At 36.7% G+C, this 26286-nt stretch overlaps 1 protein-coding gene across 2 annotated transcripts; it reads right to left on the reverse strand.

Moving 5' to 3' along the window:
- Positions 1 to 129: 129 nt before the first annotated feature.
- LOC129870242 (DExH-box ATP-dependent RNA helicase DExH10-like) lies at positions 130 to 17902 on the reverse strand. 2 transcript variants are annotated; one of them, XM_055944943.1, is made up of 16 exons: positions 16814 to 17902; positions 16421 to 16735; positions 16208 to 16312; positions 16057 to 16125; positions 12334 to 12501; positions 12183 to 12254; positions 11984 to 12100; positions 10484 to 10708; positions 10191 to 10349; positions 5481 to 5570; positions 5247 to 5339; positions 4736 to 4889; positions 3990 to 4138; positions 3822 to 3917; positions 2396 to 2488; positions 130 to 593 (listed from the first exon to the last, which is right to left on the reverse strand). In XM_055944943.1, exons 1-16 carry the CDS (start codon positions 17738 to 17740, stop codon positions 501 to 503), a joined length of 2925 nt encoding a protein of 974 aa, XP_055800918.1. In that variant the 5' UTR covers positions 17741 to 17902; the 3' UTR covers positions 130 to 500. The 2 variants fall into 2 exon arrangements, with proteins under 2 accessions (XP_055800918.1, XP_055800916.1); XM_055944941.1 differs by having other exon boundaries at positions 130 to 611.
- Between the last annotated feature and the right edge of the window lie 8384 nt (positions 17903 to 26286).

Here is a 26286-nt window from a genome sequence, read left to right on the forward strand (position 1 = left end):
TCCCATAATAAATCAATACTATCATTTTACCCCAAAGGAAAATTATGTTCAAGGGATAAGATATATACCCAAAAGTATTTACACATGAGAACACAAACTAAAGTAGCAAAGGAGGAGATACATAGAAACTTAACAACAACCCGATGATTTTTATTTTCTTCACTGGAACAATAGGTGAACCGACGACATGTTGGTTTTTATGAAGAACTGAATCAACTCTACTCAAATAACGTATTATAAAATAAAGACAGTATACTAAAACTCAAATAGCAAGAAGAGAGAGTAGTAACTTTTCTTTCTATATTTTTGGTGTCTCACTTCAAACTTGAAAATGTAGACGTACTACAGTATATGTGAGCCATAGGACATCCACATATTATTTACAACAGAAAAATTAGGAAAGAATAAATGAAGAATTTGTGTAGTCTCATTACAGGGAATGAGTGAGACTACACAGCTTGATCAATCTATCCAGCACTGATCTACTTGTACAAGAACTCCTAGAGGTAGAGAGAATTTGCAAACATTATCCCTCGCCGAATACTGTCACTTGCTGCACCAAATTTGTTCTCTAAATCTACTTCTCCAACAGCCTGTGCAGCAGCTTTCAACTGTATGATGCCAACACAAAAGTTGACTCTATAATGTAAACAAATGGTGTAGCTGTTTTGTATGACAAAGGAAACTCATATTTCAAAACATAGTATATTATCACAAAAGGAAGTACAGACCCAGGTATAACTAAAAGAAAATCAAGTCCTATGGAAGTGCTCTCCTGATGCACCAAGTGGATAGCAATGAACACTGATACTAGAGCCAGCAATTTCACCCCATATTTATAAAATTTAATCCACATTCTAATGAATTGGATCACTTATATTTTAGTTAGGTAAATATGAACTTCAATCTATGTTTAACTCATAAAAATATGGTATCCAATTGCTGAGCCATTCATCATAACCTCATATGTTGAATTGATGATTACTGATGTTCAGCTAATTGAAAGTCAACATGTGATTATGATAAATATGTTATAACTTACAAATCATGTTGCTTCAAGGTGAAATTCTTTTACAGTAATAGCCACAAACAACTTGTAAATATGTATCTGCTCTTTTGTCTCATTTTAACTAACCTTTCAATTCAAAACAAATTATCATGAAATAATTATTCAAGACTAAAATTGACTATTATTTCTAATTATAGTTTTAATATTAAAGAAGAATGTACAAAATTTAAAAGGAACTAATTAATCTAACTTTATTAAATAAGAATAATTTAGTAAATTACATCTTATATTTATTATTATCTTAATAGACGTTAAAAGAATTAAAATGACGTTAAAAATGGAACGAAAGGAATACTATTCAAAAAAAGAGGAGGTTACTAACTATTGCTACTCTCTTAAAATTGAAGAGCGAGCTTGATTTTTACGGGTTATAATACTTCCTACGTCCCAATTTAGGTGTCATAATTCAAATTTCAAGTGTCAAACTTCTTAATCTTTTATCGTAAATTAGGATATAGAATTCTTAAATTATCTAAAATAAAATTTACATATCTGAAAACTACGTAAAAAGTACTACAAATCATAATGATTAATAGTTAAAAGCATTTAAAATACATACAAGAAAATATAATTAAAGAACTTGTTTGACACTCGAAATTTAAACACCACTACATAAATCGGGACAAAGTTGAGGCTTGTGGTAAGAGTTTAAGTTGGGGATACCTAGTGTATAACTTTCGTATATATAGTGTAATTTCAATTTGTCATAATATCTTATCAACTTCATATAAATATTTTGTACTGTAGTAGATCGAGTTAACCTATTACTTACGGTAAAAACTATTTATATTATGTAGATTGTTTTTATTTAAATGATCTGCTACTATAATAAGTATGAGTAGATAAATTACAAAAGATAACGGGGTTATTTGGGATGAGCTCGCCTACATTAGTTTTTGTGGAAAAAATTAAGTTAACAATCGATACTTATTATCTCAACAGAAAAATATTCGTGAATAATTAAATATATTATTATTACTTGGAATATGCATGAACTTCGTAGCTGTGATATTCAGAGACAAAAGCTATAGAACTGTTTACTTATAGTAATAGTTTTCTTTTTCTTTTTTTGGATCGGACTAAATGCATATTATATCTAAACACACATAGGAGTCCGAAAAAGTTGTTCTGAGAAGAACACACTCTGAGCACTCAAAAGAGAATAAAGCGGGTTAGAATTATTTTACCCAATTCATATCTCAGCCAATCCACTTTTTACCCATACTTATTGCGAAGATTGAAATCCAATTCAGCTCGCTCATTTACCACCACTGACTGATTATCTCGAATTATTCACGAACAAAACTGAAGTTCTAATGAATTTACCTGGTTCAAAAATTCATCAAGCCTTCTAGCCAGTCGTGTGATGCTACCTTCAAAGATGTCTGTCATTTGTATAACCTCCGCAAAAGATGCACCCTAAAAGAAAGCAATATGCAGATTAAAGGAAGATGAAATCTCCAGTGTTTTCTTTCTTTAGTTTTTCATTGGGGAAATGAAAGAACCTGGGTCAACTTTGGAAGATTCAACGTAAACCTTTTTGTTTCTATAAAAGGAAGGGACAATTTCAAATATATACAATAAACTAATTAGTTTACAACAAATATAGCTATGTTTTATTTACATAAAAAATAGACAAAAATCATAGGAAATATACAGTGACTATACAATATAGCTTGCAAAAGTCATAGAAAGTATACACTGACTATACAATATAGATTATTTATACATGAGCTATACACTGAATATATATTATGATACATTGTATACATGAAATATACACCGAGTATACATGAATATACACCGAATGACCATTTTTTGGGTAATTAAAATGACCGAATGGCCATCTACCTTAATTATCCCTAAAAGGAATTTCAGGTAATTGGCAAACTCATTTATTTTAAGAAAAGAAGGACCTCGAATGCAAAAAATGATGTCTTTGAAGATTGAACAGCTTAAGTACCCATCACATACTAAGACTGAAGGTTGCTTCCATGTATATGATAAACTAGCGTGATTACCATTTATTTTAAGAAAAGAAGGACCTCGAATGCAAAAAATGATGCCTTAGAAGATTGAACAGCTTAAGTATGCATCACATACTAAGACTGAAGGTTGCTTCCATGTATATGATTACCATTTCCTTCTGACTGGTTTTCCTCGCCAACAGTATAAGACAACCTATTAGCTATTTGGGAGGGATGGAAAATGACAATCATAGAAAGAAAAAAAAGTATTTCCCTTTTAGCAATTGAACAATCACGAAAGTCTTTTAAGTAAATCATGATCCTGAACCTGGAGCAAAAAGAAAAACAAAACAAGAATACCACAAGGAGTAACAGCATAACCACAGCCAACAGTATCCCATGTTTACTCGAGATGCCCACTGGATAAACTGGGTATGGCAACTATTCTGATGGCACAGCACTAGTCCCAGAAGTACTTGCAAGCAATGGTTGTGAGGACCAATTTTTGTGGATCTTTGGGTAGTCTTTTTGGTGTAAATGGTCCCCCCCCCCTCCCATCCCCCTCCAGATCTTCTAAGGGGGTCCTTCACAACCTATCAGGAGAGGCCAACAACAAAGAAAGAGGGAGACCTTGAAAGGCAATGGTGCAGCAAGATGGTGTCTTCTTAATATCTTGCATAATGATGTTAACAGCATTCAACAAGACAAATCTACGATACTCATGCTGGGAAGGAACATGAATCATTGTGGGAAATATACATGAAACACATATCTAATTTACTCACCATTGACCAACAGTAAATAACATCCATTAAGAATGGTCGAACTGATGCCACCACATATTCATCGACATTTATTTCCAGCTTGCATTCATGTTGTATCTGAAAAGTTGTTGGTGTTATCCATGCTTCTGACATGTAAATAAAGAAAGCCATATTCGTCTTTCAACTCACCTCTGCTATTCTTCTTGCACTATCTTGTAACTGTTGTAATGGTTTTTCAAGTTCATCTCTTAATTGTATTTTTTCCTCTGATCTGTCACCTGGGATAAAGCAGCTTGCCAGAGCCGCAACTTGATGATGATTAAGATCATTGAATGTACCTGGCCACAAAATTTATTCACAATATCAGATATAACTACCCACTCTTTTTGCACCACCAAGGGAATTCCACAAGATTTTCCAAAGCCTGGCCATGTCCCACTGGAAATTAAACATTGAAAGAGCCTGATTGCCTAAGGAGAAGCTACAGCAATCCGAGAATTCAAAATCGAGTTAGCAAATGTAGGGATGATCTATACTATAAGGCTATAAAGAAATAAAAGAGAAGAACAAAACACATTTTTTGTTTGCTTCAGCAGGTCTGTAAGCTTAAGTTCCAGAGCAACCAACCATAATTGTATACAGATCTTCTATATGATTCATTTTTAGCTTCAGAGTTCTATCAAGAGAATCGAGTAAAATAATTCATTTTAAGCTTCAGAGTTCTATCAAGTTTAAGATCCATGCAATACACCAGAACTGTATATAAATCTCTAAAATGCAATAACACTCGGTTTAAGTTGATCTAGTTTCCATTTTATGCTTCAAAGTTCAAAATAAAATAGCCTGTCTCTCATTTTTTTAAATAAAAGCAATTTGTTTCCACATAAACAAAGAATTTAGTATTGCACACAGTTTTCAAACAACAATTACATTACCATTAAACATCAATTCAGACACAAGAAGTTCGTCTCCAGTGTCTATCAAGCAGGCTGCCTGTCCCTTCAACTGCACAACACCATCAGCGTCAATGTGACCCAGCCTTTTCAGGACTTGGGAGCGGTTCCTAAGTTCATCCCGAAATTTTTGAAGCTGAAAATTTGCCAAATTTAGTTATAAGTAAATAAAATAGCGAAAATCCAGCATTAAGTGTTATAATTGTTAAATAATCTAATGAACAGTTGCTTGAAAATTGAAAACGTAGGAAAAATCTCAAAACCAAATCTTAATAATATGGATAAGTAAAACATAAAAGTAATAATTATTAAATACACTAATCAAAGAAGAATGAAAGCTAATGATTGTGTGCCATGATATATGTAATGTTAGTATTTTAGATGAGAAGAACTTAAACCTAGCACATCTAAGAGATCAATGAAGAGAGAAAAACAAATAAAAGGAAAAAAAAAAGAACTTAGTGTCGATACGCAAGCAACATAGAAGATCTACCTGTGAATCATGCATTTTTGACTTGAGCTGTTGAATCTCATGGTTCACTTCAGCCTTCCTCTGGAAACTCCTAAGCTGATGTTCATTTTGTGACTGGCCCACATGTGTGCAACAGCAAATGGTAAAAGTAGTGACAATAACTAAACCATCATCCATAGAGAAAAATGGCAAAAGCCTCTAGTTTAGCTCGTCACTGAATAAACAGATCATTCAAAACCAAACTTCTTGTCAAACCTTATGCAGTTGATAAGAAAACAACTTCTTCTCAAGCTCTTCAATCTGGTTCACCATATCAACAACTTCAGGATCTTCAATGCCCATGTCCTACAAATTTAAAAATTAGGAAAAGCAACAAACCCTTGTCCATTTTTGGTAAAGTAATCAAATCATATTAGAAAAGCATCAAAAAGATGCAAGGTTACAAGAAGATTTGTGAATCTTGTGGTCTTAAATAACCTTTTGAATCTTTGGCTATGAATGGTTCCAGGAGAGGAGGAGTCAGGCCGAAAGCATATTGGAGAGAGGTGATTAGACAAGAGATGACTCATGTAAGACCTCGGAAATTGGAAAGTCAAGGAAAAGAGAAATCTCAGAAGTTGCAGCTTTAGGACTCTTTACGAGGTCCTTCACGGACCATATTAGGCTCCACGGTCCGTGGAAGGGAACTGAGCAAGAAGGGTTTTCCAGGCAACGTTTATGGACGGTTGTACGATCCGTATAAAGTTTCACGGACCGTAGACCCTGTCGTGAACCTCCTTCACAGAAATGGCTCAAAAGGGGTTGTATGAGAGGAACTTTACGGCTCGTGGGAATGTTAACGGGCCGTAGGAAGGTTCATTTGGGGGGAAGGTTCATTTGGGGGAAGGTTCATTTGGGGAGAAGCTTCAGAAACCTTGGGGGTGATAGTTTACGACCCATTGTACGGTACGTAGGGACCTTCACGGCCCGTAGACTCTTCCGTCTAAGTCACCCTCCCCAAGACCCAGTTCACCCTCACCTCTACGGACGCCTATACAGTCCGTGGTAAGCTATACGGTACAGTGCTTTGTGAAGGTGTCCCGACAGTATTAAGGTCGGGGGCATTTGGGTTTTCTTCCCATTTATTTAAGACCTAGACTTGGTCGTGAGCCTTACTAAGGGACTATAACTGATTCCTAAACCCCCAAGACCCTCATTCTCTCAAACACTCTCCCAATCAAAATCTTCTCTCTAAAGCTTCTTCTTCAAGGCAAGTTAGGGTTCAAGCTTCAAGTTAAGTTCAATCTCCACTGCATTAGGGCTTTGATTACCAAGGTATGTGGGAATTCACCAATGAATTTCATTCATCCATTGAGTCCCAAAAGATCTCAAATTCTCCAATTCAATTTCACCCAATTCAATGACGGTTTCATGTCAATTCTTTATGGGTCTTTCTCAATTGCCTTCAATTAATGTTTATGCATGAATTTACTATGATACATGATTTTAAATTGATTTCACATGGACCCATGCATTATGTCAATGATTTTCATATTGAACTATGAAATTATGATCATGAACTTTATGAAGGATTTACAAATGATATACAAAAGCTATGAATTATGTTTCAAGTATGTTTTCAAGTATGAATGAATGAATTGTGATAGGTTTTCTCATAATATGAATGAAATCATGATTTAGATGCTTAGAAAAGTAAGTGTCTATATGAACATGTTATGAAATCATGATTTAAGGAGCTACTCTTATGATATTTTATGAATATGGATTGGTATATGATTATTGTCTTTCCTAAATGTTATGCTATGAGGTTTTTATGTATTCCGTTGGGATTTGACTTAGCACCAGAGGACTTTGAGGTGGAGGCTTCGTAAGGGAGTCTCTAGCAGCAATCTCTTGTCCCTAACGATGTTGCTCTCGTAGGTTGTCTTTATAGACTTTAGCTAGTGGATTCACATATAGCTCATGATGTTATGATACGGAGTCTACCTTGGCAAGTAGCCTCTCCTTTTTCAGTGTAGGAGTTATACCGGACTCCATGTTATAGCTCACATGGTTTTATTGTCGGTTACGGTCCATATCACACAAAATGACTTATGTTTTCTCTTATAAGCTCTCAAATGATGTTTTATGATGTGTTGACCTTATCTTATAATTTCATGTTTTTACTTCACGCTTTTCAAGTTACTTGGTCATGCATCAAATGTTCATGCCTATTATGTTCGTTTATTTATGTCATGCATATTTCTCACATACTTAGTACATTTCCCATACTAACGCATACTTTTGTCTATATTGTCTTATAATATCGGTCAAGACGCTCCTGCTCCTCCACGTGGCTAATTTGGCCATCTTCTCATAGTAGCTATTTTGGTGAGTCCTCATGATTCAAGGGCGAACCTGTCATGTCATTTCTTTTATGTTCAAATACTTATGTACTTCATAATGTTTGGTGAGCTAGGGCTTGTCCTATCCCCCATCTAAAGTTTAGTAGAGGAATGTCTAGACTATAGAAGTATGCTCCTTATGTTGACTATGATGTTTGAATTCTCCTTATTTCGAGATTTCCATGTGGAAGTTATCTTCTGCATTTATGTCATTCTTTAATTCATATTGTTCTTTGTTATGCTATGTATGCTAAGGGCTTGGCTGGAGTCCAATAGTCATGTCACATCTAGGGCCTAGCTTGGGTCGTTACAAATTTGGTATCAGAGCACAAGGTTCAATAGTCTTAGGGTGTCTGACATGCCGCGTCGAGTAAAGTCTTATTCATGGATGTGAAGCGTGTCACATCTATAAATAGGAGGCTATGAGGCGTTTCGGAAACTTTCCTTCTTTCATCATTCTTAAGTCGTGCGATAGAGTTAAACAATCCTTCTAACGATTGTTCTTTGCAATTACAGAATCATGCATCTACAAAGAGCTTACATCCGAAGGAATGCTAATGCTAATGTTGGTGAGGAGCAACTAGCTCCACAAGTTCCAATTGACCCTCTAGCCGAACAAGTTTCACATGTGGAATTTCAAGCAGCTTTTCAAATGCTTGCCCAAGCTATGGCGTCACAAGCTAACCGAGAAGTTGTTGCTCCCGTTAACCCAAAGCAGCTAGTAGAGTTCGTGACTTTACTTAGATGAACTCTCCAGAGTTCCATGGTTCTAAGGTGAACAAGGATCCACAAGAGTTCAAAGAGGGTATCTAAAATATCGTGGACATCACGGGAGTTAGCCCGATGGAGAAGGCGGACTTGGTCACTTATCAGTTGAAGGGTATAGCTCAAATTTGGTATGAGCAATCAAAGGGTGAAAGAGCTAGAGATGCGGGTCTTGGAGATTGAGAAGAGTTCAAGATGCCTTTCTTGATTGTTTACTCCCTCTTGAACTAAGGGTGGCCAAGATAGTGGTGGATATTCTCATCAAAGATTGGGTGATTCTTCTCATAAGTCCGATGGAAATGGAAGGTCCCAGTTTCAGCAAAATTTCTCCGGTCCGCATTCATCCAATGCTTCGGGTCAAAGGTTCAACAAGGATAGGTTGTCTAACCCTAAACCTCAAGTAGATGGTTCTAGTGGATCTTCTATCCTCGCTTGCCAAAAGTGTGGCAAGAGTCATTCAGGAAAGTGCTTAGCCAGTACTGATGCTTGTTTTGGTTGTGGTAAGTTGGGCCACAAAGTGGCAGATTGTCCTTCAGTTGCTACTAGAGGTAGAGGTGGTCATCCTAAGACTCAGACTACTACTTCTGATCGCCAGGCTCAGCCTAGTGCTTCTACTGGTTCGGGTGGTCACACCAGAACAGGTTCTATGCTCTCCAGGCTCGACAGGATGAAGAGGATTCTCCCGATGGGGTGACTGGTATGTTACAAGTCTTTGATTTTGACATTTATGCATTGGATGGGACTCGAACCTCTGAAAAGTTCTGTTTCCAGATTTATTCACGTTGGCTTCAAACATTGCATCTCATTGGCTGCAAATAGAGTAGATGGGGTTTGGAGTATCAACTAAAGAAGAAATTTCAATGATTGAGAGGTGAAAAGGATTGGATTTTTCAGTCTTTTAAACACATATCAGCAGCTAACTAATACAGAAGATAACATCAGTGAGATCATGCTACAGACTTTTAACAAAAGAGGGGAATGAAGTACTGGGCCATGGAAACAGATCTGGAGATCCAAAACTTCATTCAAGGTAGCTTGCTTTACATGGATGGTGTGAAAAGAAGCTTGTCTCATTCATGACTCATGAGAGTATCCAAAAAAAGAGGCTTTGACCTATGTAGCAAGTGTTTTTATGTGGGAACAGTCCAAGAGCATCTGCAATTTGGTTTTGCAGTGCCAAGTTACTATGAAATTGTGGCAGCTTTTTTTATGTATTTTTGGATTGCTATGGGTCATGCCAAGATTAACAAATGATTTGTTGAGGTGCTGGCACACAACAACTGTCTGAACAAAGAAATAGAAAAAAATTGAAGATTCTGCGAGCTCCACCAACAAATTAATCTGTGTAGGGTGGAACATGTAAATGAGGCTGAAACAGTTCTACAACATTAGAATCCTACAAGATTAGACAGTACACAATTTTGTTGTTTGTTCTTTAGCAATATTGTACAGTCCCAATAGCACATCCTTTGTGCTGTTCTAATTTATAAAATTATTTTACCTTCTATAAAGATATTCCTATTAGCTACCCTCATTTCAAGCTTTGGACCCGCAGTTTTTGCATACACATCACTAGCAATGTTCCTGACACATAGCCTGTAGTCAGATAAATATTCCCCCAAACAAGGAAAGAGAAAATGGCCATTTAATATGGCAATCTTCTGCCAACATTAGGCCTAAGGTTTTTGCTCTTCATGCTAACGGAAACAAGGTTTTGGCACTTAATTGACGACCATTGTTTATGATAAATGACGTGATACTTTTTAAAATGGAAAATTCCAAATTCAGAAAAAAACCAGTAAGTGAAAATAAATACCTTTACAGGGTTGAGCTTTGGGAGGCCTTCAGGGAACCGTTTTTCAAGCTCCTGTACAGCAAGTAAAATACTCTGCCTCGCTTCCAAAGGCCGAAGATCAGAAGGAACAGATATTCTAAGCTTGCTGAGAGAAGAAATTAAGGGTAACTGAACAGGAACCTACAAATTTTAATGTTGTGTCACAAAAACAGCCATTTAGACTAAAAAATACAACTAATGCTCATAACTTAATCCACTTGTGTACAATGAAATGAGTATTGGAAAACTACAACACAGCAGTATAAGGTACTCACCACATGCATTTCACCCTTTTCCCCGGGACGAGGAGGACATGGTTTTGGTCGAGAACCATTTTCACTGGAACCCAGAGAGCAATGAAGTAAGGTATCCACAATATAGCCAGCAGCACATGAAGCAGAGAGGGTAGCAGGCAAAGAACCCAATGCTGCTGGAGGCTTCTTCACCACATTGACTACAACACCCCAACCCCAATCTTTTCCACCTTCTCGTACCTTAACCTGCCATTAACAATGCATATGCTCAGTGTATATGCAAACAAATAAACATGAACCCTCTAATGGAGTTGTCGAAAACAGGTATTAGGTGAGTGAATTTCCAGTCGACACAAGCAGCAAAACGAAAAAGTATACCATAGAAGCAACTTTAGCCTGGACAGTTACCATTCATGTGATACACCATCTGTACTATGTTGGGAATGAACGCAAACTAGCAGCAATGATATTTCATCAGGAGAAATGGACTCCTCTATCTATTTGTGCAGTTTCTTTTTTCAGTATGAGTGTATGACTCAGACATAATCAAATATACAACAACAACAACAACAACCCAGTGAAATCCCACAACATGGGGTCTGGGGAGGGTAGAATGTACGCAGACCTTACTCCTACCAAGGTAGGACGGCTGTTTCCTGGAGACCCTCGGCTCAGTAAAAGCATAAATGCATAAAAAATGTTAGATAAGAATAGAAAATTAAAAGCTTTATGAGAAAAACAACAAACAAATAACGAATAGATAACAAATAAATACAAATAAATAAATACTAATAACAAACTTTTAACCTTACCTACACATAAGATGTTCTAAACTTCTACCTTACCCTCCTAATGTCCCAAATCATGTTCTAACAGGTAAAAGGAGCAGCAATTAAACCAATTTACCAATCAGCAGGTAAATGTGAGGGAAAAAATCAAGAGAACTTCCTATTACTTGATTGATCAATAGCATACACAAAGGGCTACTTATATGAGTTTTTGGCTATGTAAATGAGTAGCCATTCGCTATGCCTAACATGGAATGTATTCTATAATTAAAATACAGATTATTACGGAATATCCTAAAGGTATCTCATAAAATATTCTTTTTTTATACAAGGTGAGATTTTATCAGATATAATATTCTAGGATGTGTCTGTAATGTAGTAACAAAAGGCAATGCAAGGTTCTTCTAGCTCATTTCTCATTGGAGAAGAGTCAATCCATGCAGAAGGTTCAAGCTACAAATAGTAAGTAGCATAGTTACATATTTCATTTCAAATTTTGACAGGATACTGCAGTAGAGGAAATGTCATGTACACTAAAAAAGAGAATGGAGGCACAGAAATGTCAAAAAAATATATTTCGAGAGACTAAACAAAGTTCAGCGCATGAATGAATTGCCTGAAAAAGAAAAAGGAAGTCAACCAATCATAGATTGAGTCAGAAAAGGGCTAAGTAACATATCCTGGTTGAATCGGAACTCACAGACCAATAGAATAGATGCTTACAACCACTTACCAGCCTACCAGGAAGAAGAAAATACAGAACCCTTTCAGGCCTTGTTATTTCAGCCATCAATTTTTTCTCAAATTGAGCTATCTCAAGCCTTAGTTTATGATATCCTGCAACCTCAGCCTACAAATTGAACAGATGCAATTTTAGGATCTAGTGCATAAATAAATATGTCATTGAATAAAAGGAAAAGCAAACAATATACCTCCCCTGAGGCATCAAGCAATGCAGCTTCTTCTTCCAACTTGGAAACCTTCTTCCCGATGTCAGGTAAAGCCTAACAAAGAGACAATATCACTGTCAATCATTGAATATAGAGTAGTGACATAGAAAATGGTATTTTTCTCAGGGTGAACCTTCTCATACTGAAACTGGTGAAATGAGTTTCTGATAACATGCTCGGCGGTAAATTGACCTTCAGTGCGGCTCAATAGATTCAAAATTGAGTAGTAACTCAGCCTAAAAGAGCTGACCAATGGATCTGGTTTGCCCGAAACCATGTCCTTGAGGTTATCCATCTCCATCTGAAACCATCACACTGTATGTAAGTTATCACTACAGAACTAACACCATCAGATAAGACTGCGCTAGGTATAGTTAGTTGAGTATGCCATATGCATAGCATAGGTGTATCCAGCAATAAGCAACACAAATTAACTGTAGCTGCAGTAAGTGAAAAGAAGAAACGAATTGACTCCTGCCTTAGATATCCAGATCTGTTTTGCTTAACTAGAAGCAAGCCATCTACAATATCACAGTGTAGAGCAAATCAACAGCGAGATTTGACTTACAGAAAATTTAATGACTGGGAGCTTGAAAGGTTGACTCAATTGCTGCAGGAGTTACATATTTCCAGCTTCAGACCTTAGTATAAAATACTCTATACTGGATTGGGTAAAGGATGGAATGTTTTTAGTAATATCAGCTTGTAGATTTGAAATAGAACATGATTTGGAATTCTTCTCTTTCTTTTCCCTGATAATCAAAGAAAACCCCAAGAGCCAGTGGTGCACGGTTCGAAACTTGGTAGGTAATTGGCCCACCTTTCTACCCTTCTCCACTTAAATACCAAGTTTTTGTTTGTAACAGGATTCAAAACAACGACGAGTGCTACGCATCATACCTTTTGCTCTTACCACTAGATCAAAGCCCTTTTTTATTAAGGTAAGAATCACTAGACCAAAGCCCTGGGGGGAAATGATTTAGAAGAGTCACTCTTTTTCTTTTCTTTTTATTTTTAATTTTGATAACCATAATATATACATATTTAATTACCATATAGGACTTGTATGAAGGAATAGTCACTAACCTGAAAACACTAGTGGGAAATATGAAGGAGTTTTCCATAACCATGGGTTTACACCAATATTCAGCATTTCGCTTGTATTTGTTTACCCTAATTATGGATGAGCTAATCAACACAATACAAGATAAGGTGTAATAGTGTATGCTATTTACTGACGATATTTTGGTAATTGATGAAACAAGTAATGTTGTCAACCAAAAGCTTGAATTATGAAGAAGCGCTATAAAGAACAAGGGTTTTATGAAAAGAAGTAAAACTGAATTATATGCACTGCAACTTTTGTCGACATAATAAAAGTGAAGTTGAGATGAAATTACACATGATTGTAGTGACTAAACGTAAGCAATCTAGATATTTGGGCTCGTCTTTATGGGAGAATGGAACAATAGATTAAGATGTTACACATAGAATCAAAATTGTGTGATTGAAATGGCTAAGTGTTACGGGGATGTTATGCAATAGAAGGATGCCTACCAAAGTGAGGTAAATTCTCTAGAACAAAATAAGCTCAACAATATTATATGAGAGTCATTGTTAGGCTGCTAAAATCCAACACATGCACAAGATCAGTATCGTAGAGATGTGAATACTAAGATGTGCAGTCATACAAGATTAAAAATGACTACATTTCCCAAAAAGGGCAAGTAGCACATTGAGGATAAAATGAAAGATCTTTTGAGATTGTTTGATCATGTCCTACATCAACCACCGGATGCATCAATCTTTAGGTGTGATACCATGGTGAGCAAAGGTATTAAAAAGGGACAACGTAGACGTAAAATCACATGGAAGAGAGTTATCAGAAAGGCCTACAATCTCTTGAAGTCCATGTAAACTTATCAAAAGATAGGGCACAATGGAAGAAAAAAATTTATGCAAGTGATACCAATTAGCTGGGAATATACTTAAATCATGTTAACATTTTTACATTTAAGTCTTATACTTTCTAGGAGTCTTTTAATCCTATCAGAGATTTTTAAAGGGGTATAAAGTATATGATAACTTCTAGTACTTGTTATTTATTTTTATTTTGTATAATTTTTGCCTGAGAGGAATTTAATAGAGAAATATGGTCAATGAGTATACATATAGCCGACCCCAACTTGTTGCAACTGAGGCTTATTTGTTGTTATTTAACAAGGATGATTTGGAAGTCTTGAAAAACTAAATAGGCTTGTTTCAGCTGGTTAGTCTCCAATTAAATTGCATTGACATGAAGCAACCTGCAGAGCAGAGGGTGGAACCTATGCAACAGGTGTTATATTGAAGAAAGGGAGGAAGAAGATATAGACACTTATTTATCCCTTTTACAGAGACTTCACCACTATTGGATCTGCTTTTCAGTATTTTTGGCAGGACAAACGCCAAATACTTCCAGAGAGCCGCTATATTGTTGGATAAGGAAAGGTCTGAGCCCTACTATCAAGAAATATGGGATACAATTCTTGTGTGTATCTGATGGAAAATCTGGCTTAGCAGGAACAAGAGAGGTCTAGAAAAAGAGAAGTAATTCTTTACTGAATTCAAGATGCATTGTTATGTTTGCTTCCTGGTGTAGATTGGTCAACGTGCATGATGTGGATAATATGTTCAATTTTTTCGCAGAAAGGTAACTTGTGTATTCATCAGCACCTAGTTGGTACAGCTATCCAGCGGATAATATGTTCAATTCCATCAGTTAGTTATGTAGTACTCCCTTCTTTTCATTTATGTGTCTTAGTATACTAGGCACAAAGTTCAAAAGAGTAAGGGAAACTTGTGAATCTTGTCGTTTTATACTAAAGATGTGTCATGTGTATAAAATCTTGTGTTCTCAAACATGTCATGTGGGAGGTTGGGATTAAAGAGTTGCTAAATCTGGAAAATGGTATTCTTTTTTAAACAAACTAAAAAGGAGTAAGACGCATAACTTGAAACAGAGGAAGTAGTAGTTAGTAGACAGTGTCTTTTGTATTGGTGTAAGAGTATCTTACACTGAAAGTTGTATTTTATACATCGTCAGCAAAACCTTTATGTTGGTTTCACTAACAAAGTCACTTTTTTGATAAAAAAACAGACTGAAAACTTTATCAAAGAAACAGAAGAAACTGGTAAATCTCCGCACATGCAGAGTTTGAGCTTGTACTTTAATTTAACTTACTTATATGGAAACATGAAGTGAGATCAAGGTTTGGTATAGTGGACTTCAAAAGCCACAGAAAACTTCATGAGCATTGCTATCATTGCAAAGTTTCAAAAGAGGCAGCAACCTTGCCGGCATGATTCCCCAGACCTCACTTGTGGGATTACAATGGGTATGTTAAAAAAGAACATACTCTTGACGATGCCTAGAACTCTGCAGAAGTTATGGCAAGCTGGAGAATGAGAAAGATGGATGCCAGAAGGAAAGAAGCATAAAAAACTGTATCTCACCTCTTTCAATTGATTTGGAGAGAAAGAAATAGTAGAATTTTGAAGGAATTGAAAGACAACCGTGAAGCTAGAGACAAAAGCTATTTGTTGTTCCTTTTGTATTTTTGGAGTAAAAAAGGATATTTTGTTGAAACTATCAGAAATGGATAATCTTTTGGTTGTATAGATAGTTAAATTCTGTAGAAATGAGATGTAAAACCTCAGTTTTGTAAAGTGACTCTGACACCATCTTGATGTGAAATCAACTAAAGTATTTTGATTTATCAAAAATAGTAGAACAAAAGAAGCATACATTTTAAGAAGGCAGTAGCAGGTAGTTAACAGGATGTTTGTTAAGCAAATAGTACTACTATTAACTCACCTTCTCATCAATCATGATAATGCAAATACCACGCTCATCTTTGCCACGACGTCCTGCTCTTCCACTCATCTGCATGAAAGAGAGACAAATTATAACAAAAGCTGAAGACCAAATGATGCTAATATTATGTTATATTTAAACTCACACTCACCTGTATATACTCACCAGATCCAATGTAACGATGACTATCACCATCCCATTTTTTTACACTGGTAAAAACTACTGTTTTTGCAGGCATGTTTAGTCCCATGGCAAACTGTTAACAAAATTATTTGGAGGGAAGACAAAAGGGGAAGGATTATCAACACCTTGTAATGATACATTCAACAAAAAGCTAATAAGATATGCAACGAAACGAGCTTACCGTCTCCGTGGCAAAAAGGGCCTTTAGTAGTCCTTCTTGGAAAAGAAGTTCCACAAGTTCCTTGATAACAGGAAGCAAACCAGAGTGATGAACAGCAATCCCTCGCTGAAGCAGTGGCAACATCAATTCAATTGCTGGCAAGTTCCTATCTTCCTCGCTCAAGCACGCCACTGCACTATGGAATACCTGTTCCACAGCTTCCTTTTCCTCTTCAGTATTAAAATCAAGTTTGGTCATACACATTGCATGTTCTTCACATTCTATTCTACTAAAACTGAATATAATGACAGGCTGAAACTTCCGTGCCATGATCATCTGAAACAACGAGAAATAAACACTTAACTCATATGAAAGATAAGTATCACTCCATTTTAGCTAATCATTGGAGAATACCTTGACAATTTTGTAGATGTCGGACACACCACAAGCATAACCAGCTTTTCCACTTCTTCCACTAGCCTTTGCATTGGAGCTCCCTGGCTTCTTCTTGGTGAAAGTGTCTTGTAATTTCAAGAAATTGTCTTCCCTAAACTGGTCATTGTCATCAACAACGAGATACAATCCAGAACCACCCATAGGGAACGCATAATGCTGCAAAGGGGTAGGTCGGAAATCAGTGTAAACCACATGACAAGGCTGCTTATGAATATAACAAATCCATTCAGCAAACTCCATAGGATTTGACATTGTTGCTGAAAGAAAAACCATCTTAATAGCTGGTGGCAAGAATATAATACTCTCTTCCCAAACAACCCCTCTCTCACGATGTTTCATGTAATGTATTTCATCAAATATAACCCAAGCAACCTCTTTCAATACCTCAGAACCCGCATAGAGCATAGCTCTGAGAACTTCAGTTGTCATCACCAAACAAGTTGCATTTGGTGAAATTGTAACATCTCCTGTCAATAAACCCACATCAGAAAACTCTTCGCTCAACTCTCTGTACTTCTGATTGCTCAAAGCTTTCAAAGGTGAAGTATAGATTACCCTTTGTTTATCCCTAAAGGACATAGCAATTGCATATTCTGCAACTGCAGTTTTACCAGCAGAAGTATGTGCAGATACAAGAACTGATTCCTTTCGCTCCAAACACGCTACTGAGATTTCCTGAAATGGGTCAAGCTTAAATGGATAAATTTTGGCCATTTTACCATTATAAACAGGATTCGAAAGGGTCCCATGAAGTGATTCATCATTGGTTGAAGTGTAACAATTGGGAACTGCTACCTCGTGCAGGCAAGTTCTTGACCTTTTGGAAGCAGATTCTGCTTCATTCTCCTCCTCTAGTTTCCGTTTCAATGTGGGGGACTCCACCATTTTCAACTTTTAACCCCTCTACAAGCACAAAAGAAGTAAAAACACACAGTGTTTAGCAAATTGAGTCCCCCGAATATCAATTTGAATCGGCTACTCTGGTCATGATTTCATATTTTTCTTTGCTGCTGTATACAAGGGGGAGAAGAACAATTTATTTCTTATTTTGTAAAGGGGGCATTTTACATATTCTATATTTTTGTAGCTTGCTGAGACAGCTAAATGTACGGGTGTTAATTCTACTCCAAAAATTATCTGGTTATTGATTCGATATTGATTTATTAATATTAGATTATTAGATAAATTGATAACTCATTAAGATAATAATAATTTATTATTTTATCCCTATATAAATATTAAATATTAATATTAATATCTTATTCTTGTTGTCTACTTCAATTGAAAGACTAAGGTGAATGACCGTTCCAACAATACCATTGACTAGGGATTAACCAATAAGGTACTGATATTAATATTTAATATTTATGTTGGGGTAAAATAATAAATTATTAATGTGTTAATGATTTATTAATTTACCCAATAATACAATTGCAATGCCTAAAATGTTCTAACTTAGATCAATCCTGAAACCCAGAGAAAAAGTTATGTTTCGCTTCAGGTGACCTTCTACGGATGCTACCTATGGCCAGTAGAAGCTTCCACGGACCGTAGGTAGGCTCATAGAGTCGAATCTTAGTCACTATCTTTGGGGTTGAAGTCTATCGACCAACTCTATGGACCATAAAAGCTTTTACGGACCATAGACATGACTCGTAGACCAAGTATTGAGACTTGGAAAACCAAGGGTGCAGGACGAGGGCCTCCTACAACCCATAGAAGGTCCCCTAGACCCAAGCTCCTGAAACCCCACCTTCAAAACTCCTTCTACGACTTGCCAGGACGACCCGCAGAAGGGTCCATAAACCCAAACCTTAGAAAACCCCAGCTTCCCGTCAGCTCCCACAAGAGGGTTTTTACGGCCAGTAGAAGCTTCCACGGACGGTAGATGACACCTCGTAGGCGACTTTAACAGTTTTAATCAAAGGTATTTTGGTTTTTTTCCACCCATTCTCAATCCAAGTCTCGACGTTTTGGGACCTAATTAAGTCTCTTATCATTGTCATTCAACCCTTTCCTCCTCAAAATCACTCTCAAGATTTAGAGGTTCCAACAGGAGAAAAGGTAGGGTTCAAGAGCATTCATCGAGTTCTTCAAGTTTCTTCAAGAACAGTATTATTCCAGATATGTAAGGCTACTCATAGTGTTGGACTAAGTGTGTTATCACGCCTTACGTCTAAATTCAATAGTAAGAGGTTAAGTTAGGATTTTAACCGAGTTTGTATTGAGTTTTTCGAATGAGTCATGCTTCTTTTCATTGAGTTTTATGTACGTTTATTGGGATTGTGTTTAATTAAATACTTCTGATCCTTGAATTGTAGTTCATGCTTATTTTCACATGAACCTGATTAAGTTGTTACATTGCTTCATATTATGCATAATTTCAGTTAAAGAAAGAGCATTTCAAAATCATGTGGAGAAGAGTTTTGAGGAACATGAATAATTCTAAATGAACGTATTTGCTAAATGTCCTAAGTGCATTATTTGAATTGTAAAGCTTTGCCTTACTAACTATTTTGCATAATTTTCAGAGTTAGAGTAAGTGAAAGCATTATTCATTACTTTTATTTTCAGAACGAGTTTGAGGAACATGAATAATTCTAAATGAACGCATTTACTAGTAATGAGAGAATATATATAGGATCGTGTTGTTAGTTCGGGTGACTCCTCTCTTCAGTCCCAAAAGAGGACTTGTTATCTAGATGGATCCATTAGTTGAGTTGTTGTCCTCTACTATGGAAACATGGGGAAGACATTGTATCATCACAAGGCTTATGGTGATGATTGTCGATTAGAGAAACTCCCCAAAAAGTAAAGTATTTAGTTTCAGAGTTTATATATATATATATATTGCATCATCTCAATTGTGAAATTTTTACATGTTTTACTTTACATTCATGCTCTACATTTTAGTCAAGTTATTATTAGTGTTTTGTTTTAGTTCATTGTTGTTTCATTCAGCCATTTTACATGTCGTATATTCCATGTACTAACAATTTTCGACACTGCATTATTTTATGATGCAGATACAGGTGTTTGAGATTATCAATAGGCGCTCTATTGTGATCACATTAGCTTTTGGTGAGACCTCCTTGCTTTCGGAGGATTCTTTCACAGTTATTTATTTTAGTATTAGTAGTTCTTTTGAGGTAGCTATGAGTTTGTCCCGGCATCTACTCATAGTTATTAGAGGCTTCATAAATAGAGTTGAGATTATCCAGCCTTTCCAGACTGTGTCATAAACATTACTTTCATTTTATTTAGAGATTATTTCAAACATGCATGAGTTTACATTTAAGTATTTTAAATGCTCATCCTTTTAAACATTTCTACTATTAAGATTAGTCTTCCGCCAAGTAGTCAACTAGGCCAAGAGTTCACTTGGGACCAACAATGATTTTTGAGTGTCGACCATGCCTAGAGTGTAGACTCAGGGCATGGCAAACTTGGTATTAGAGCACAGAGTTCAAGTGTCTTAGGATGTATATGAAGCAATGTCTAGTAGAGTCCTTCTTATCAATGTGAAGGGCGTCACATCTATAATGGGGAGACTACAGTACATTAGGAATTTTCTCACTTCTTTCATACTCCAGATTCGTGTATAAAGTTTAACTCTGAAAAAGTTCATTCTAACTCATACATTATGCGCTTACAGGTCATGCCTTCAAAGTGTACCGTCAGTTAGAGGAATATCGCTAGTATTAAGGTCCCAGCTACTATTATGTCTCCACCTTCAAGCATGCAAAGTAGGAATGAAGCTCGTGTAGCCGGTCAAGGCAATGATAATGGAACTCAAGATGTGCCTGTTAGCACTACAGGGGTTCCAAAGATGCATGTTACTCAGACTTCCCACACCTCTGAGGCAAAATTTAAAGGAGTGATTCTGATGCTCACTTAGTAGATGGCTGCTCAGTCAGGCCATCAGCGCACACCAGTCTCTAGTTCCAGTTTCCAAGAATCTTCAGCTCCTATGAGGATTAGAGATATCTTGAGGATGAATCCACCAGCGTTCACAGGGTCCAAGGTAGAGGAAGATCCCCAGAACTTCATTGCTGAGATGTGGAAAATTCTTAAGGCTATGCATGCTACCGAGATTGATGGAATTGAACTTGTCTCTTGCCAGCTCAAGGATGTAGCTAATGTTTGGTATAATCAGTAGGAGGAAAGTCGTGGTGAGGATGTTGAACCAGATATTTAGGATGATTTTGAGTAGGCATTCTTGAACTATTTCTTTCCCCAAGAACTAAGGGAGGTGAAGGTGGAAGAGTTTGTGAATTTGAAGTAGGAAGGGTTAACAATAAAGTAGTACAATCTCAATTTCATTTAGCTACCCAGATATGCTCCAGAGATGGTTCCAGATATGAATTCTAAGATGAGAAAATTTGTCTCTGGTCTGTGAAAAAAGAGTGTTAGGCCGCTTTGCTGATTTCAGCCATGGATATCTCCAGGCTTATGGTTTATGCATAACAGGTTGAGGAGGATAAGAAGAAGTATAGGGAGGAACATTAGAACAAGAAGGAAAAGTCGGCAGGACATGAGCCTAATCACCAGAAAAATGGTAACGACAATAGGTCGTTCTTCCATAAGAGGTCTTCTAGTCATATGCCATCGCCAGCAAGTGCACCAACGCAGAATAACAGAAATAATCAGAGGTACCAGCACATCCAAAACTTCAAAGATCAGGGTTCTTAGTCCCATGGTAGCGTGGCACAAGGGTCTTGTCAATACCTACCTTGTAATAAATATTGTAGGCCCCATCCGAGAGAGTGCCTTATTAGCACAAATGATTTATACAAGTATGGTCAGATGGGTCACTTCTTGAAGGATTATCTGATATGGAACCAGAGTAATAGGATCAATAATGTCCAATATTCATCAGTATCACCATCAGGTAGAGTGGCCCAAAGGGGTATTACTTCAGGAGCAGGCAGAGATTCAAACTGTCTTATGCTATGGCTAATCGCCAAGACCAGTAGAACTTGCTAGATGTTGTCACTGATATGCTTAAAGTCTTAACCTTGATATTTATGCCTTACTTTATTTAGTGCAAATTTGTATTTTGTGACTCCTTATATAGCAATTAAGTTTGGAATTAATCCCGAAAGCCTTCTCGAACCTTTCAGCGTATCTACTCATGTTAGTGAGTCTGCTCTTGCTAAGAGAGTTTATCGAAACTGCACTATCTTGGTTTATCATAAAGACACCATGGCTGACTTAGTCGGGTTAGACATGGTGGATTTTGATATCATTCTAGACATGGATTAGCTTCACGCTTATTATATCTTAATTGATTGTAGAATTCAAGTAGTCAAGTTTCAATTTCCAAATAAGTCAATCTTGGAGTGGAAAGGTAGCCTAGCAACACCTAAGGGTTGTTTTATTTCCTACTTTAAGGCTAGTCCGTGTTAGAGACTCTAGTGTTGAGACACAATTCCATTTGTGAATGAGTTTCCTAAAGTCTTTTTTGATGATTTACCTAGAGTCCTCCCGATGGGGAGATAGACTTTAGATCGACATCCTTCCTGATATGCAACCTATCTCTATTTTGCCATATAGAATGACTCCAGTTGAGTTGAAAGAGTTAAAAGATCTCTTATATAAGGGTTTTATTCTCCACCTTAAAGTATTTATGTCCTATTTGTGTGAAAGAAAGATAGTTCCCTTAAAGAAATGTATCGAATACCGTCAGTTAAACAAGGTCACCATAAATAATAAATATCCCCTTTATTGAATTGATGACTTGTTCAACCAACTTTAGGGTGCCACTTGTTTCTCCAATTAAACCTCAGATCCAGCTATCATCAGTTGAAGGTGAGAGAAAGTGATATCCCAAGGACAACTTTTAGAACTCGTTATAGTCACTATGAGTTCTTTGTTAGATCCTTTGGGTTGACTAACGCTCCTACAGTATTTATGGACCTCATGAACTGAGTATTTAAGCAGTACCTGGATATTTTATTATCGTATTCATCGAAGACATTTTGATCTACTCTAGAAATGAGGAAGAGCATGCCTTCCATCTTAGAATTGTTCTACGGACTCTTAAGGATGTTGAGTTATATGCTAAGTTTTTGAAGTATGAGTTTTGGTTAGCATCCATGGCGTTCTTGGGCAATATTGTATCTGGAGAGCATATCCGAGTTGATTCGCAAAAGATTGAGGCAGTAAAGAATTGGCCTAAACCCACATCTCTGACTGACATAGGGTGTTTCTTAGGTTTGGTTGGTTACTACAAAAGGTTTGTGGAAGGATTATCATCTTTATCATCTTCACTAACTAAGTTGACCCAAAAAAAGGCTAAGTTACAATGGTCTAAAGCTTGTGAGAAAAGTTTTTAGGAATTGAAAACTTGGTTGACTATTGCCCATATTGACCTACCTGAGGGAAAAGATGGTTTTATTGTTTATTGTGATACGGCCAGAGTTGGGCCTTGTTGTGTTTTGATGAAAAAGGTAAGGTTATAGGATATGCCTTTAGACAGCTTAAAAACCACGAGAGAAATTACCTGAGTCATGACCTCGAGTTGATGACAGTGGTATTTTCTTTGAAGATATGATGTCACTACCTCAATGGCATGCATGTAGATGTTTTTACTGACAACAAGAGTCTTCAATATATCTTATGTCAGAAAAATCTAAACATGAGGCAAAGGAGATGACTTGAGTTGCCCAACAATTATGATATGAGCATTGTCTACTATTCAAGTAAGGCTAATATTATTGTTGATGCTCTTAGTAGGTTATCCATGGGTAGTACTTCTCATGTTATGGATGGAAAAAAGGAGTTGACTAAGGAAGTGTATTGATTTTCACATTTGGGAGTTTGACTTGTGGACTAAGATGAAGGAGGTGATATTATTCAGACAGGGGTTGAATTATCACTAGTGGTGGAAGTGAAGGAAAAGAAAGATCAAGACCCTATCCTACTTCAGTTAAAGAAAGATGTTCATAAGTAGAAGGTGATGGCTTTTGCTCAAGAGGGAGATGGTGTGTTGAGATATCAAGGTAGATTATGTGTTCTAAATATTGATGTTCTTTGAGATAGGTTCATGGCAGAGGCCCATAGCTCCAGATATTCAATTCATTCGGATTGCACAAAAATGTACCATGACTTGATAGAATTTTATTGGTGGAGTGGCATGAAGAGAGATATTGCAGATTTTGTTTCTAAATGCCCGAACAGTCAACAAGTCAAAGTTGAGCACCAAAGAACAAATGGTGTGGCTCAAAATATAGAGCTTCCTGAGTGGAAATAGGAGATGATCAACATGGATTTCATTACAGACTTACCGCAATCTCGCTGAAAGCATAATTAAATTTGGATGATAGTAGATCAGATGACTAAATCAATTCATTTCTTGCCAGTTAAAACTATAGATTTAACAAAGGACTATGCCAGATTGTATATCCCCGAGATAGTCAGATTTTATAGAGTTCTATTGTCTATCATTTCAGATAGAGGTAATTGTTTCAGAAAGGTCTAGGTTTGAAGGTGAACCTTAGTATCGCTTTTCACCCTCAAGCATATGGCCAGATAGAGTATACGATTCAGACTTTAGAGGGCATATTTATGGCATGCATTATTTATTTTAAAGGTAATTAGGATAAATACTTGCCGCTCATAGAGTTTGCGTATAATAATAGCTACTATTTGAGTATTCAAATGGATCCATATGAGGTTGTCTATGGGCGAAGGTGTAGATCTCCTATTGGTTGGTTCAAAGTTGGTGAAGCTGAGTTGATAGGGCCAGACTTGATTCATCAGGCTATGAAAAAGTTGAAAATCATCCAAAAAAGGTTGAAAATTACGCAAAGTCATCACAAGTCCTACACATATACTAGGCAAAGAGATTTAGAGTTTGAAGTGAGTGATTGGTGTATTTGAAAGTTTCACCCATGAAGGGTGTCATGAGGTTTGGAAAGAAAAAAACCTCAATCCCTATTACATTGGTCCCTACCATATTTCAAAGACAGTTGGTAATGTGGTTTATGAGTTAGATCTACCATTAGAGTTAGCAGTTTTCTATCCTGTATTTAACATCTCTACTTAAGAAGTGCCTAGGAGATCCTTCCCTCATTGTCACTACAGAAAGTATTAGTGTGAAAGGTAGTTTGTCTTATGAGGAGATTTTGGTTCAAATTCTTGATCGTCCAATTCACCAATTAAGGACCAAAGAGGTTGCATTACTAAAGGTTTTATGGAGGAATCAGTTTGTTGAAGAGGCTACATAGAAGCCGAAGAAGATATGAAAGCTTGATACCTAATCTATTCGTTCCTCCTGTTATTGATGTTAAAGGTAATACTTTCCCCCCATCTGATTTAGTATCTATTCATGTGTTTGAGTGTTTTATTTCTTGCATTGCATTCGTGCCTTGTATAAATTATTAGCTTGGTCATCATTCAAGTACGAATGATCCCAAGGGGGAGATGTTGTAAACCCCAATATTCTAACTTAGATCAGTCCAGAAAGCCAAGAGAAAAAGTTAAGTTTTAATTCAGGTGACCTCCTATGGATGCTACCTATGGCCCATAGAAGTTTCTACGGACCATAAATGGGCTCATGAATTTAACCTTAGTCACCGTCTTAGGGTTTGAAGTCTACGGACCAACTCTAGGAATCGTAAAAGCTTATATAGACTGTAGAACTGACTTATAGACCAAGTCCTGATACTTGGAAATCCAAGGGTAAAGGATGAGGGCCTCCTACGACTTGTAGAAGGGTCTACGGATCTTAGAAGGTACCGTAGACCCAATGTACCGAAACCTCTTCCTCAGAACTTCTTCTACCACTTGGTAGGACAAGCCATAGAAGGACTACAACCCGTAGAAAGGTCCATGAACCCAAACCTCAGAAACCCCCAGCTTCCGTTCAGCTCCCATGAGAGGGTTTCTACAGCTCGTAGAAGCTTCTACGTACCAAAGATGACCCATCATATACAACTTTAATAGTTTTAATATAGGGTATTTTGGTCTTTTTTCATCTTTTCCGGTCCAAGCCTCGATGTTTTGGGACCTCATTAAGTCTCTTATCAGTGTCATTCAACCCTTTCCTCCTCAAAATCACTCTCAAGACTTAGTGTAAGGTTCCAAGAGGAGAAGCAAGGGTTAAAGGGAATTTATCGAGTTCTTCAAGTTTCTTCAAGAACATTATTCTTCCATATATGTAAGACTAATCATAATATTGGACTAAGTTCGTCCTCACGCCCTACATCTAATTTCAATCAGTACGAAGTTATGTTATGGTTTTAACCCAATTTATATTGAGTATTTCAAATGAGTCATGCTCCTTTTCATTGAGTTTTGATGTACGTTTATTGGGATTGTGTTTAATTATATATTTTTGATCCTTGAATTATAGTTATTGCTTATTTTCACATGAACCATGATTGAGTTATTACATTACTTCATGTTATGCATAGTTTCAATTAAAG

The sequence above is a fragment of the Solanum dulcamara genome, chromosome 10, assembly GCF_947179165.1.
Source record: "Solanum dulcamara chromosome 10, daSolDulc1.2, whole genome shotgun sequence".
Taxonomy (NCBI): domain Eukaryota; kingdom Viridiplantae; phylum Streptophyta; class Magnoliopsida; order Solanales; family Solanaceae; genus Solanum; species Solanum dulcamara.

Bases quoted from the DNA above. Each gene is read 5' to 3' on its own strand.
- LOC129870242 (XM_055944941.1), bottom strand. From the start codon at position 17,740: ATGGTGGAGTCCCCCACATTGAAACGGAAACTAGAGGAGGAGAATGAA. The intron at 16,313-16,420 runs GTAAGCTCGTTT...TTTTGTTAACAG, and splicing joins CCCTTTTTGCCACGGAGACG to TTTGCCATGGGACTAAACAT. The intron at 4,139-4,735 runs GTAATGTAATTG...TTTTGTGGCCAG, and splicing joins GTCTGAATTGATGTTTAATG to GTACATTCAATGATCTTAAT.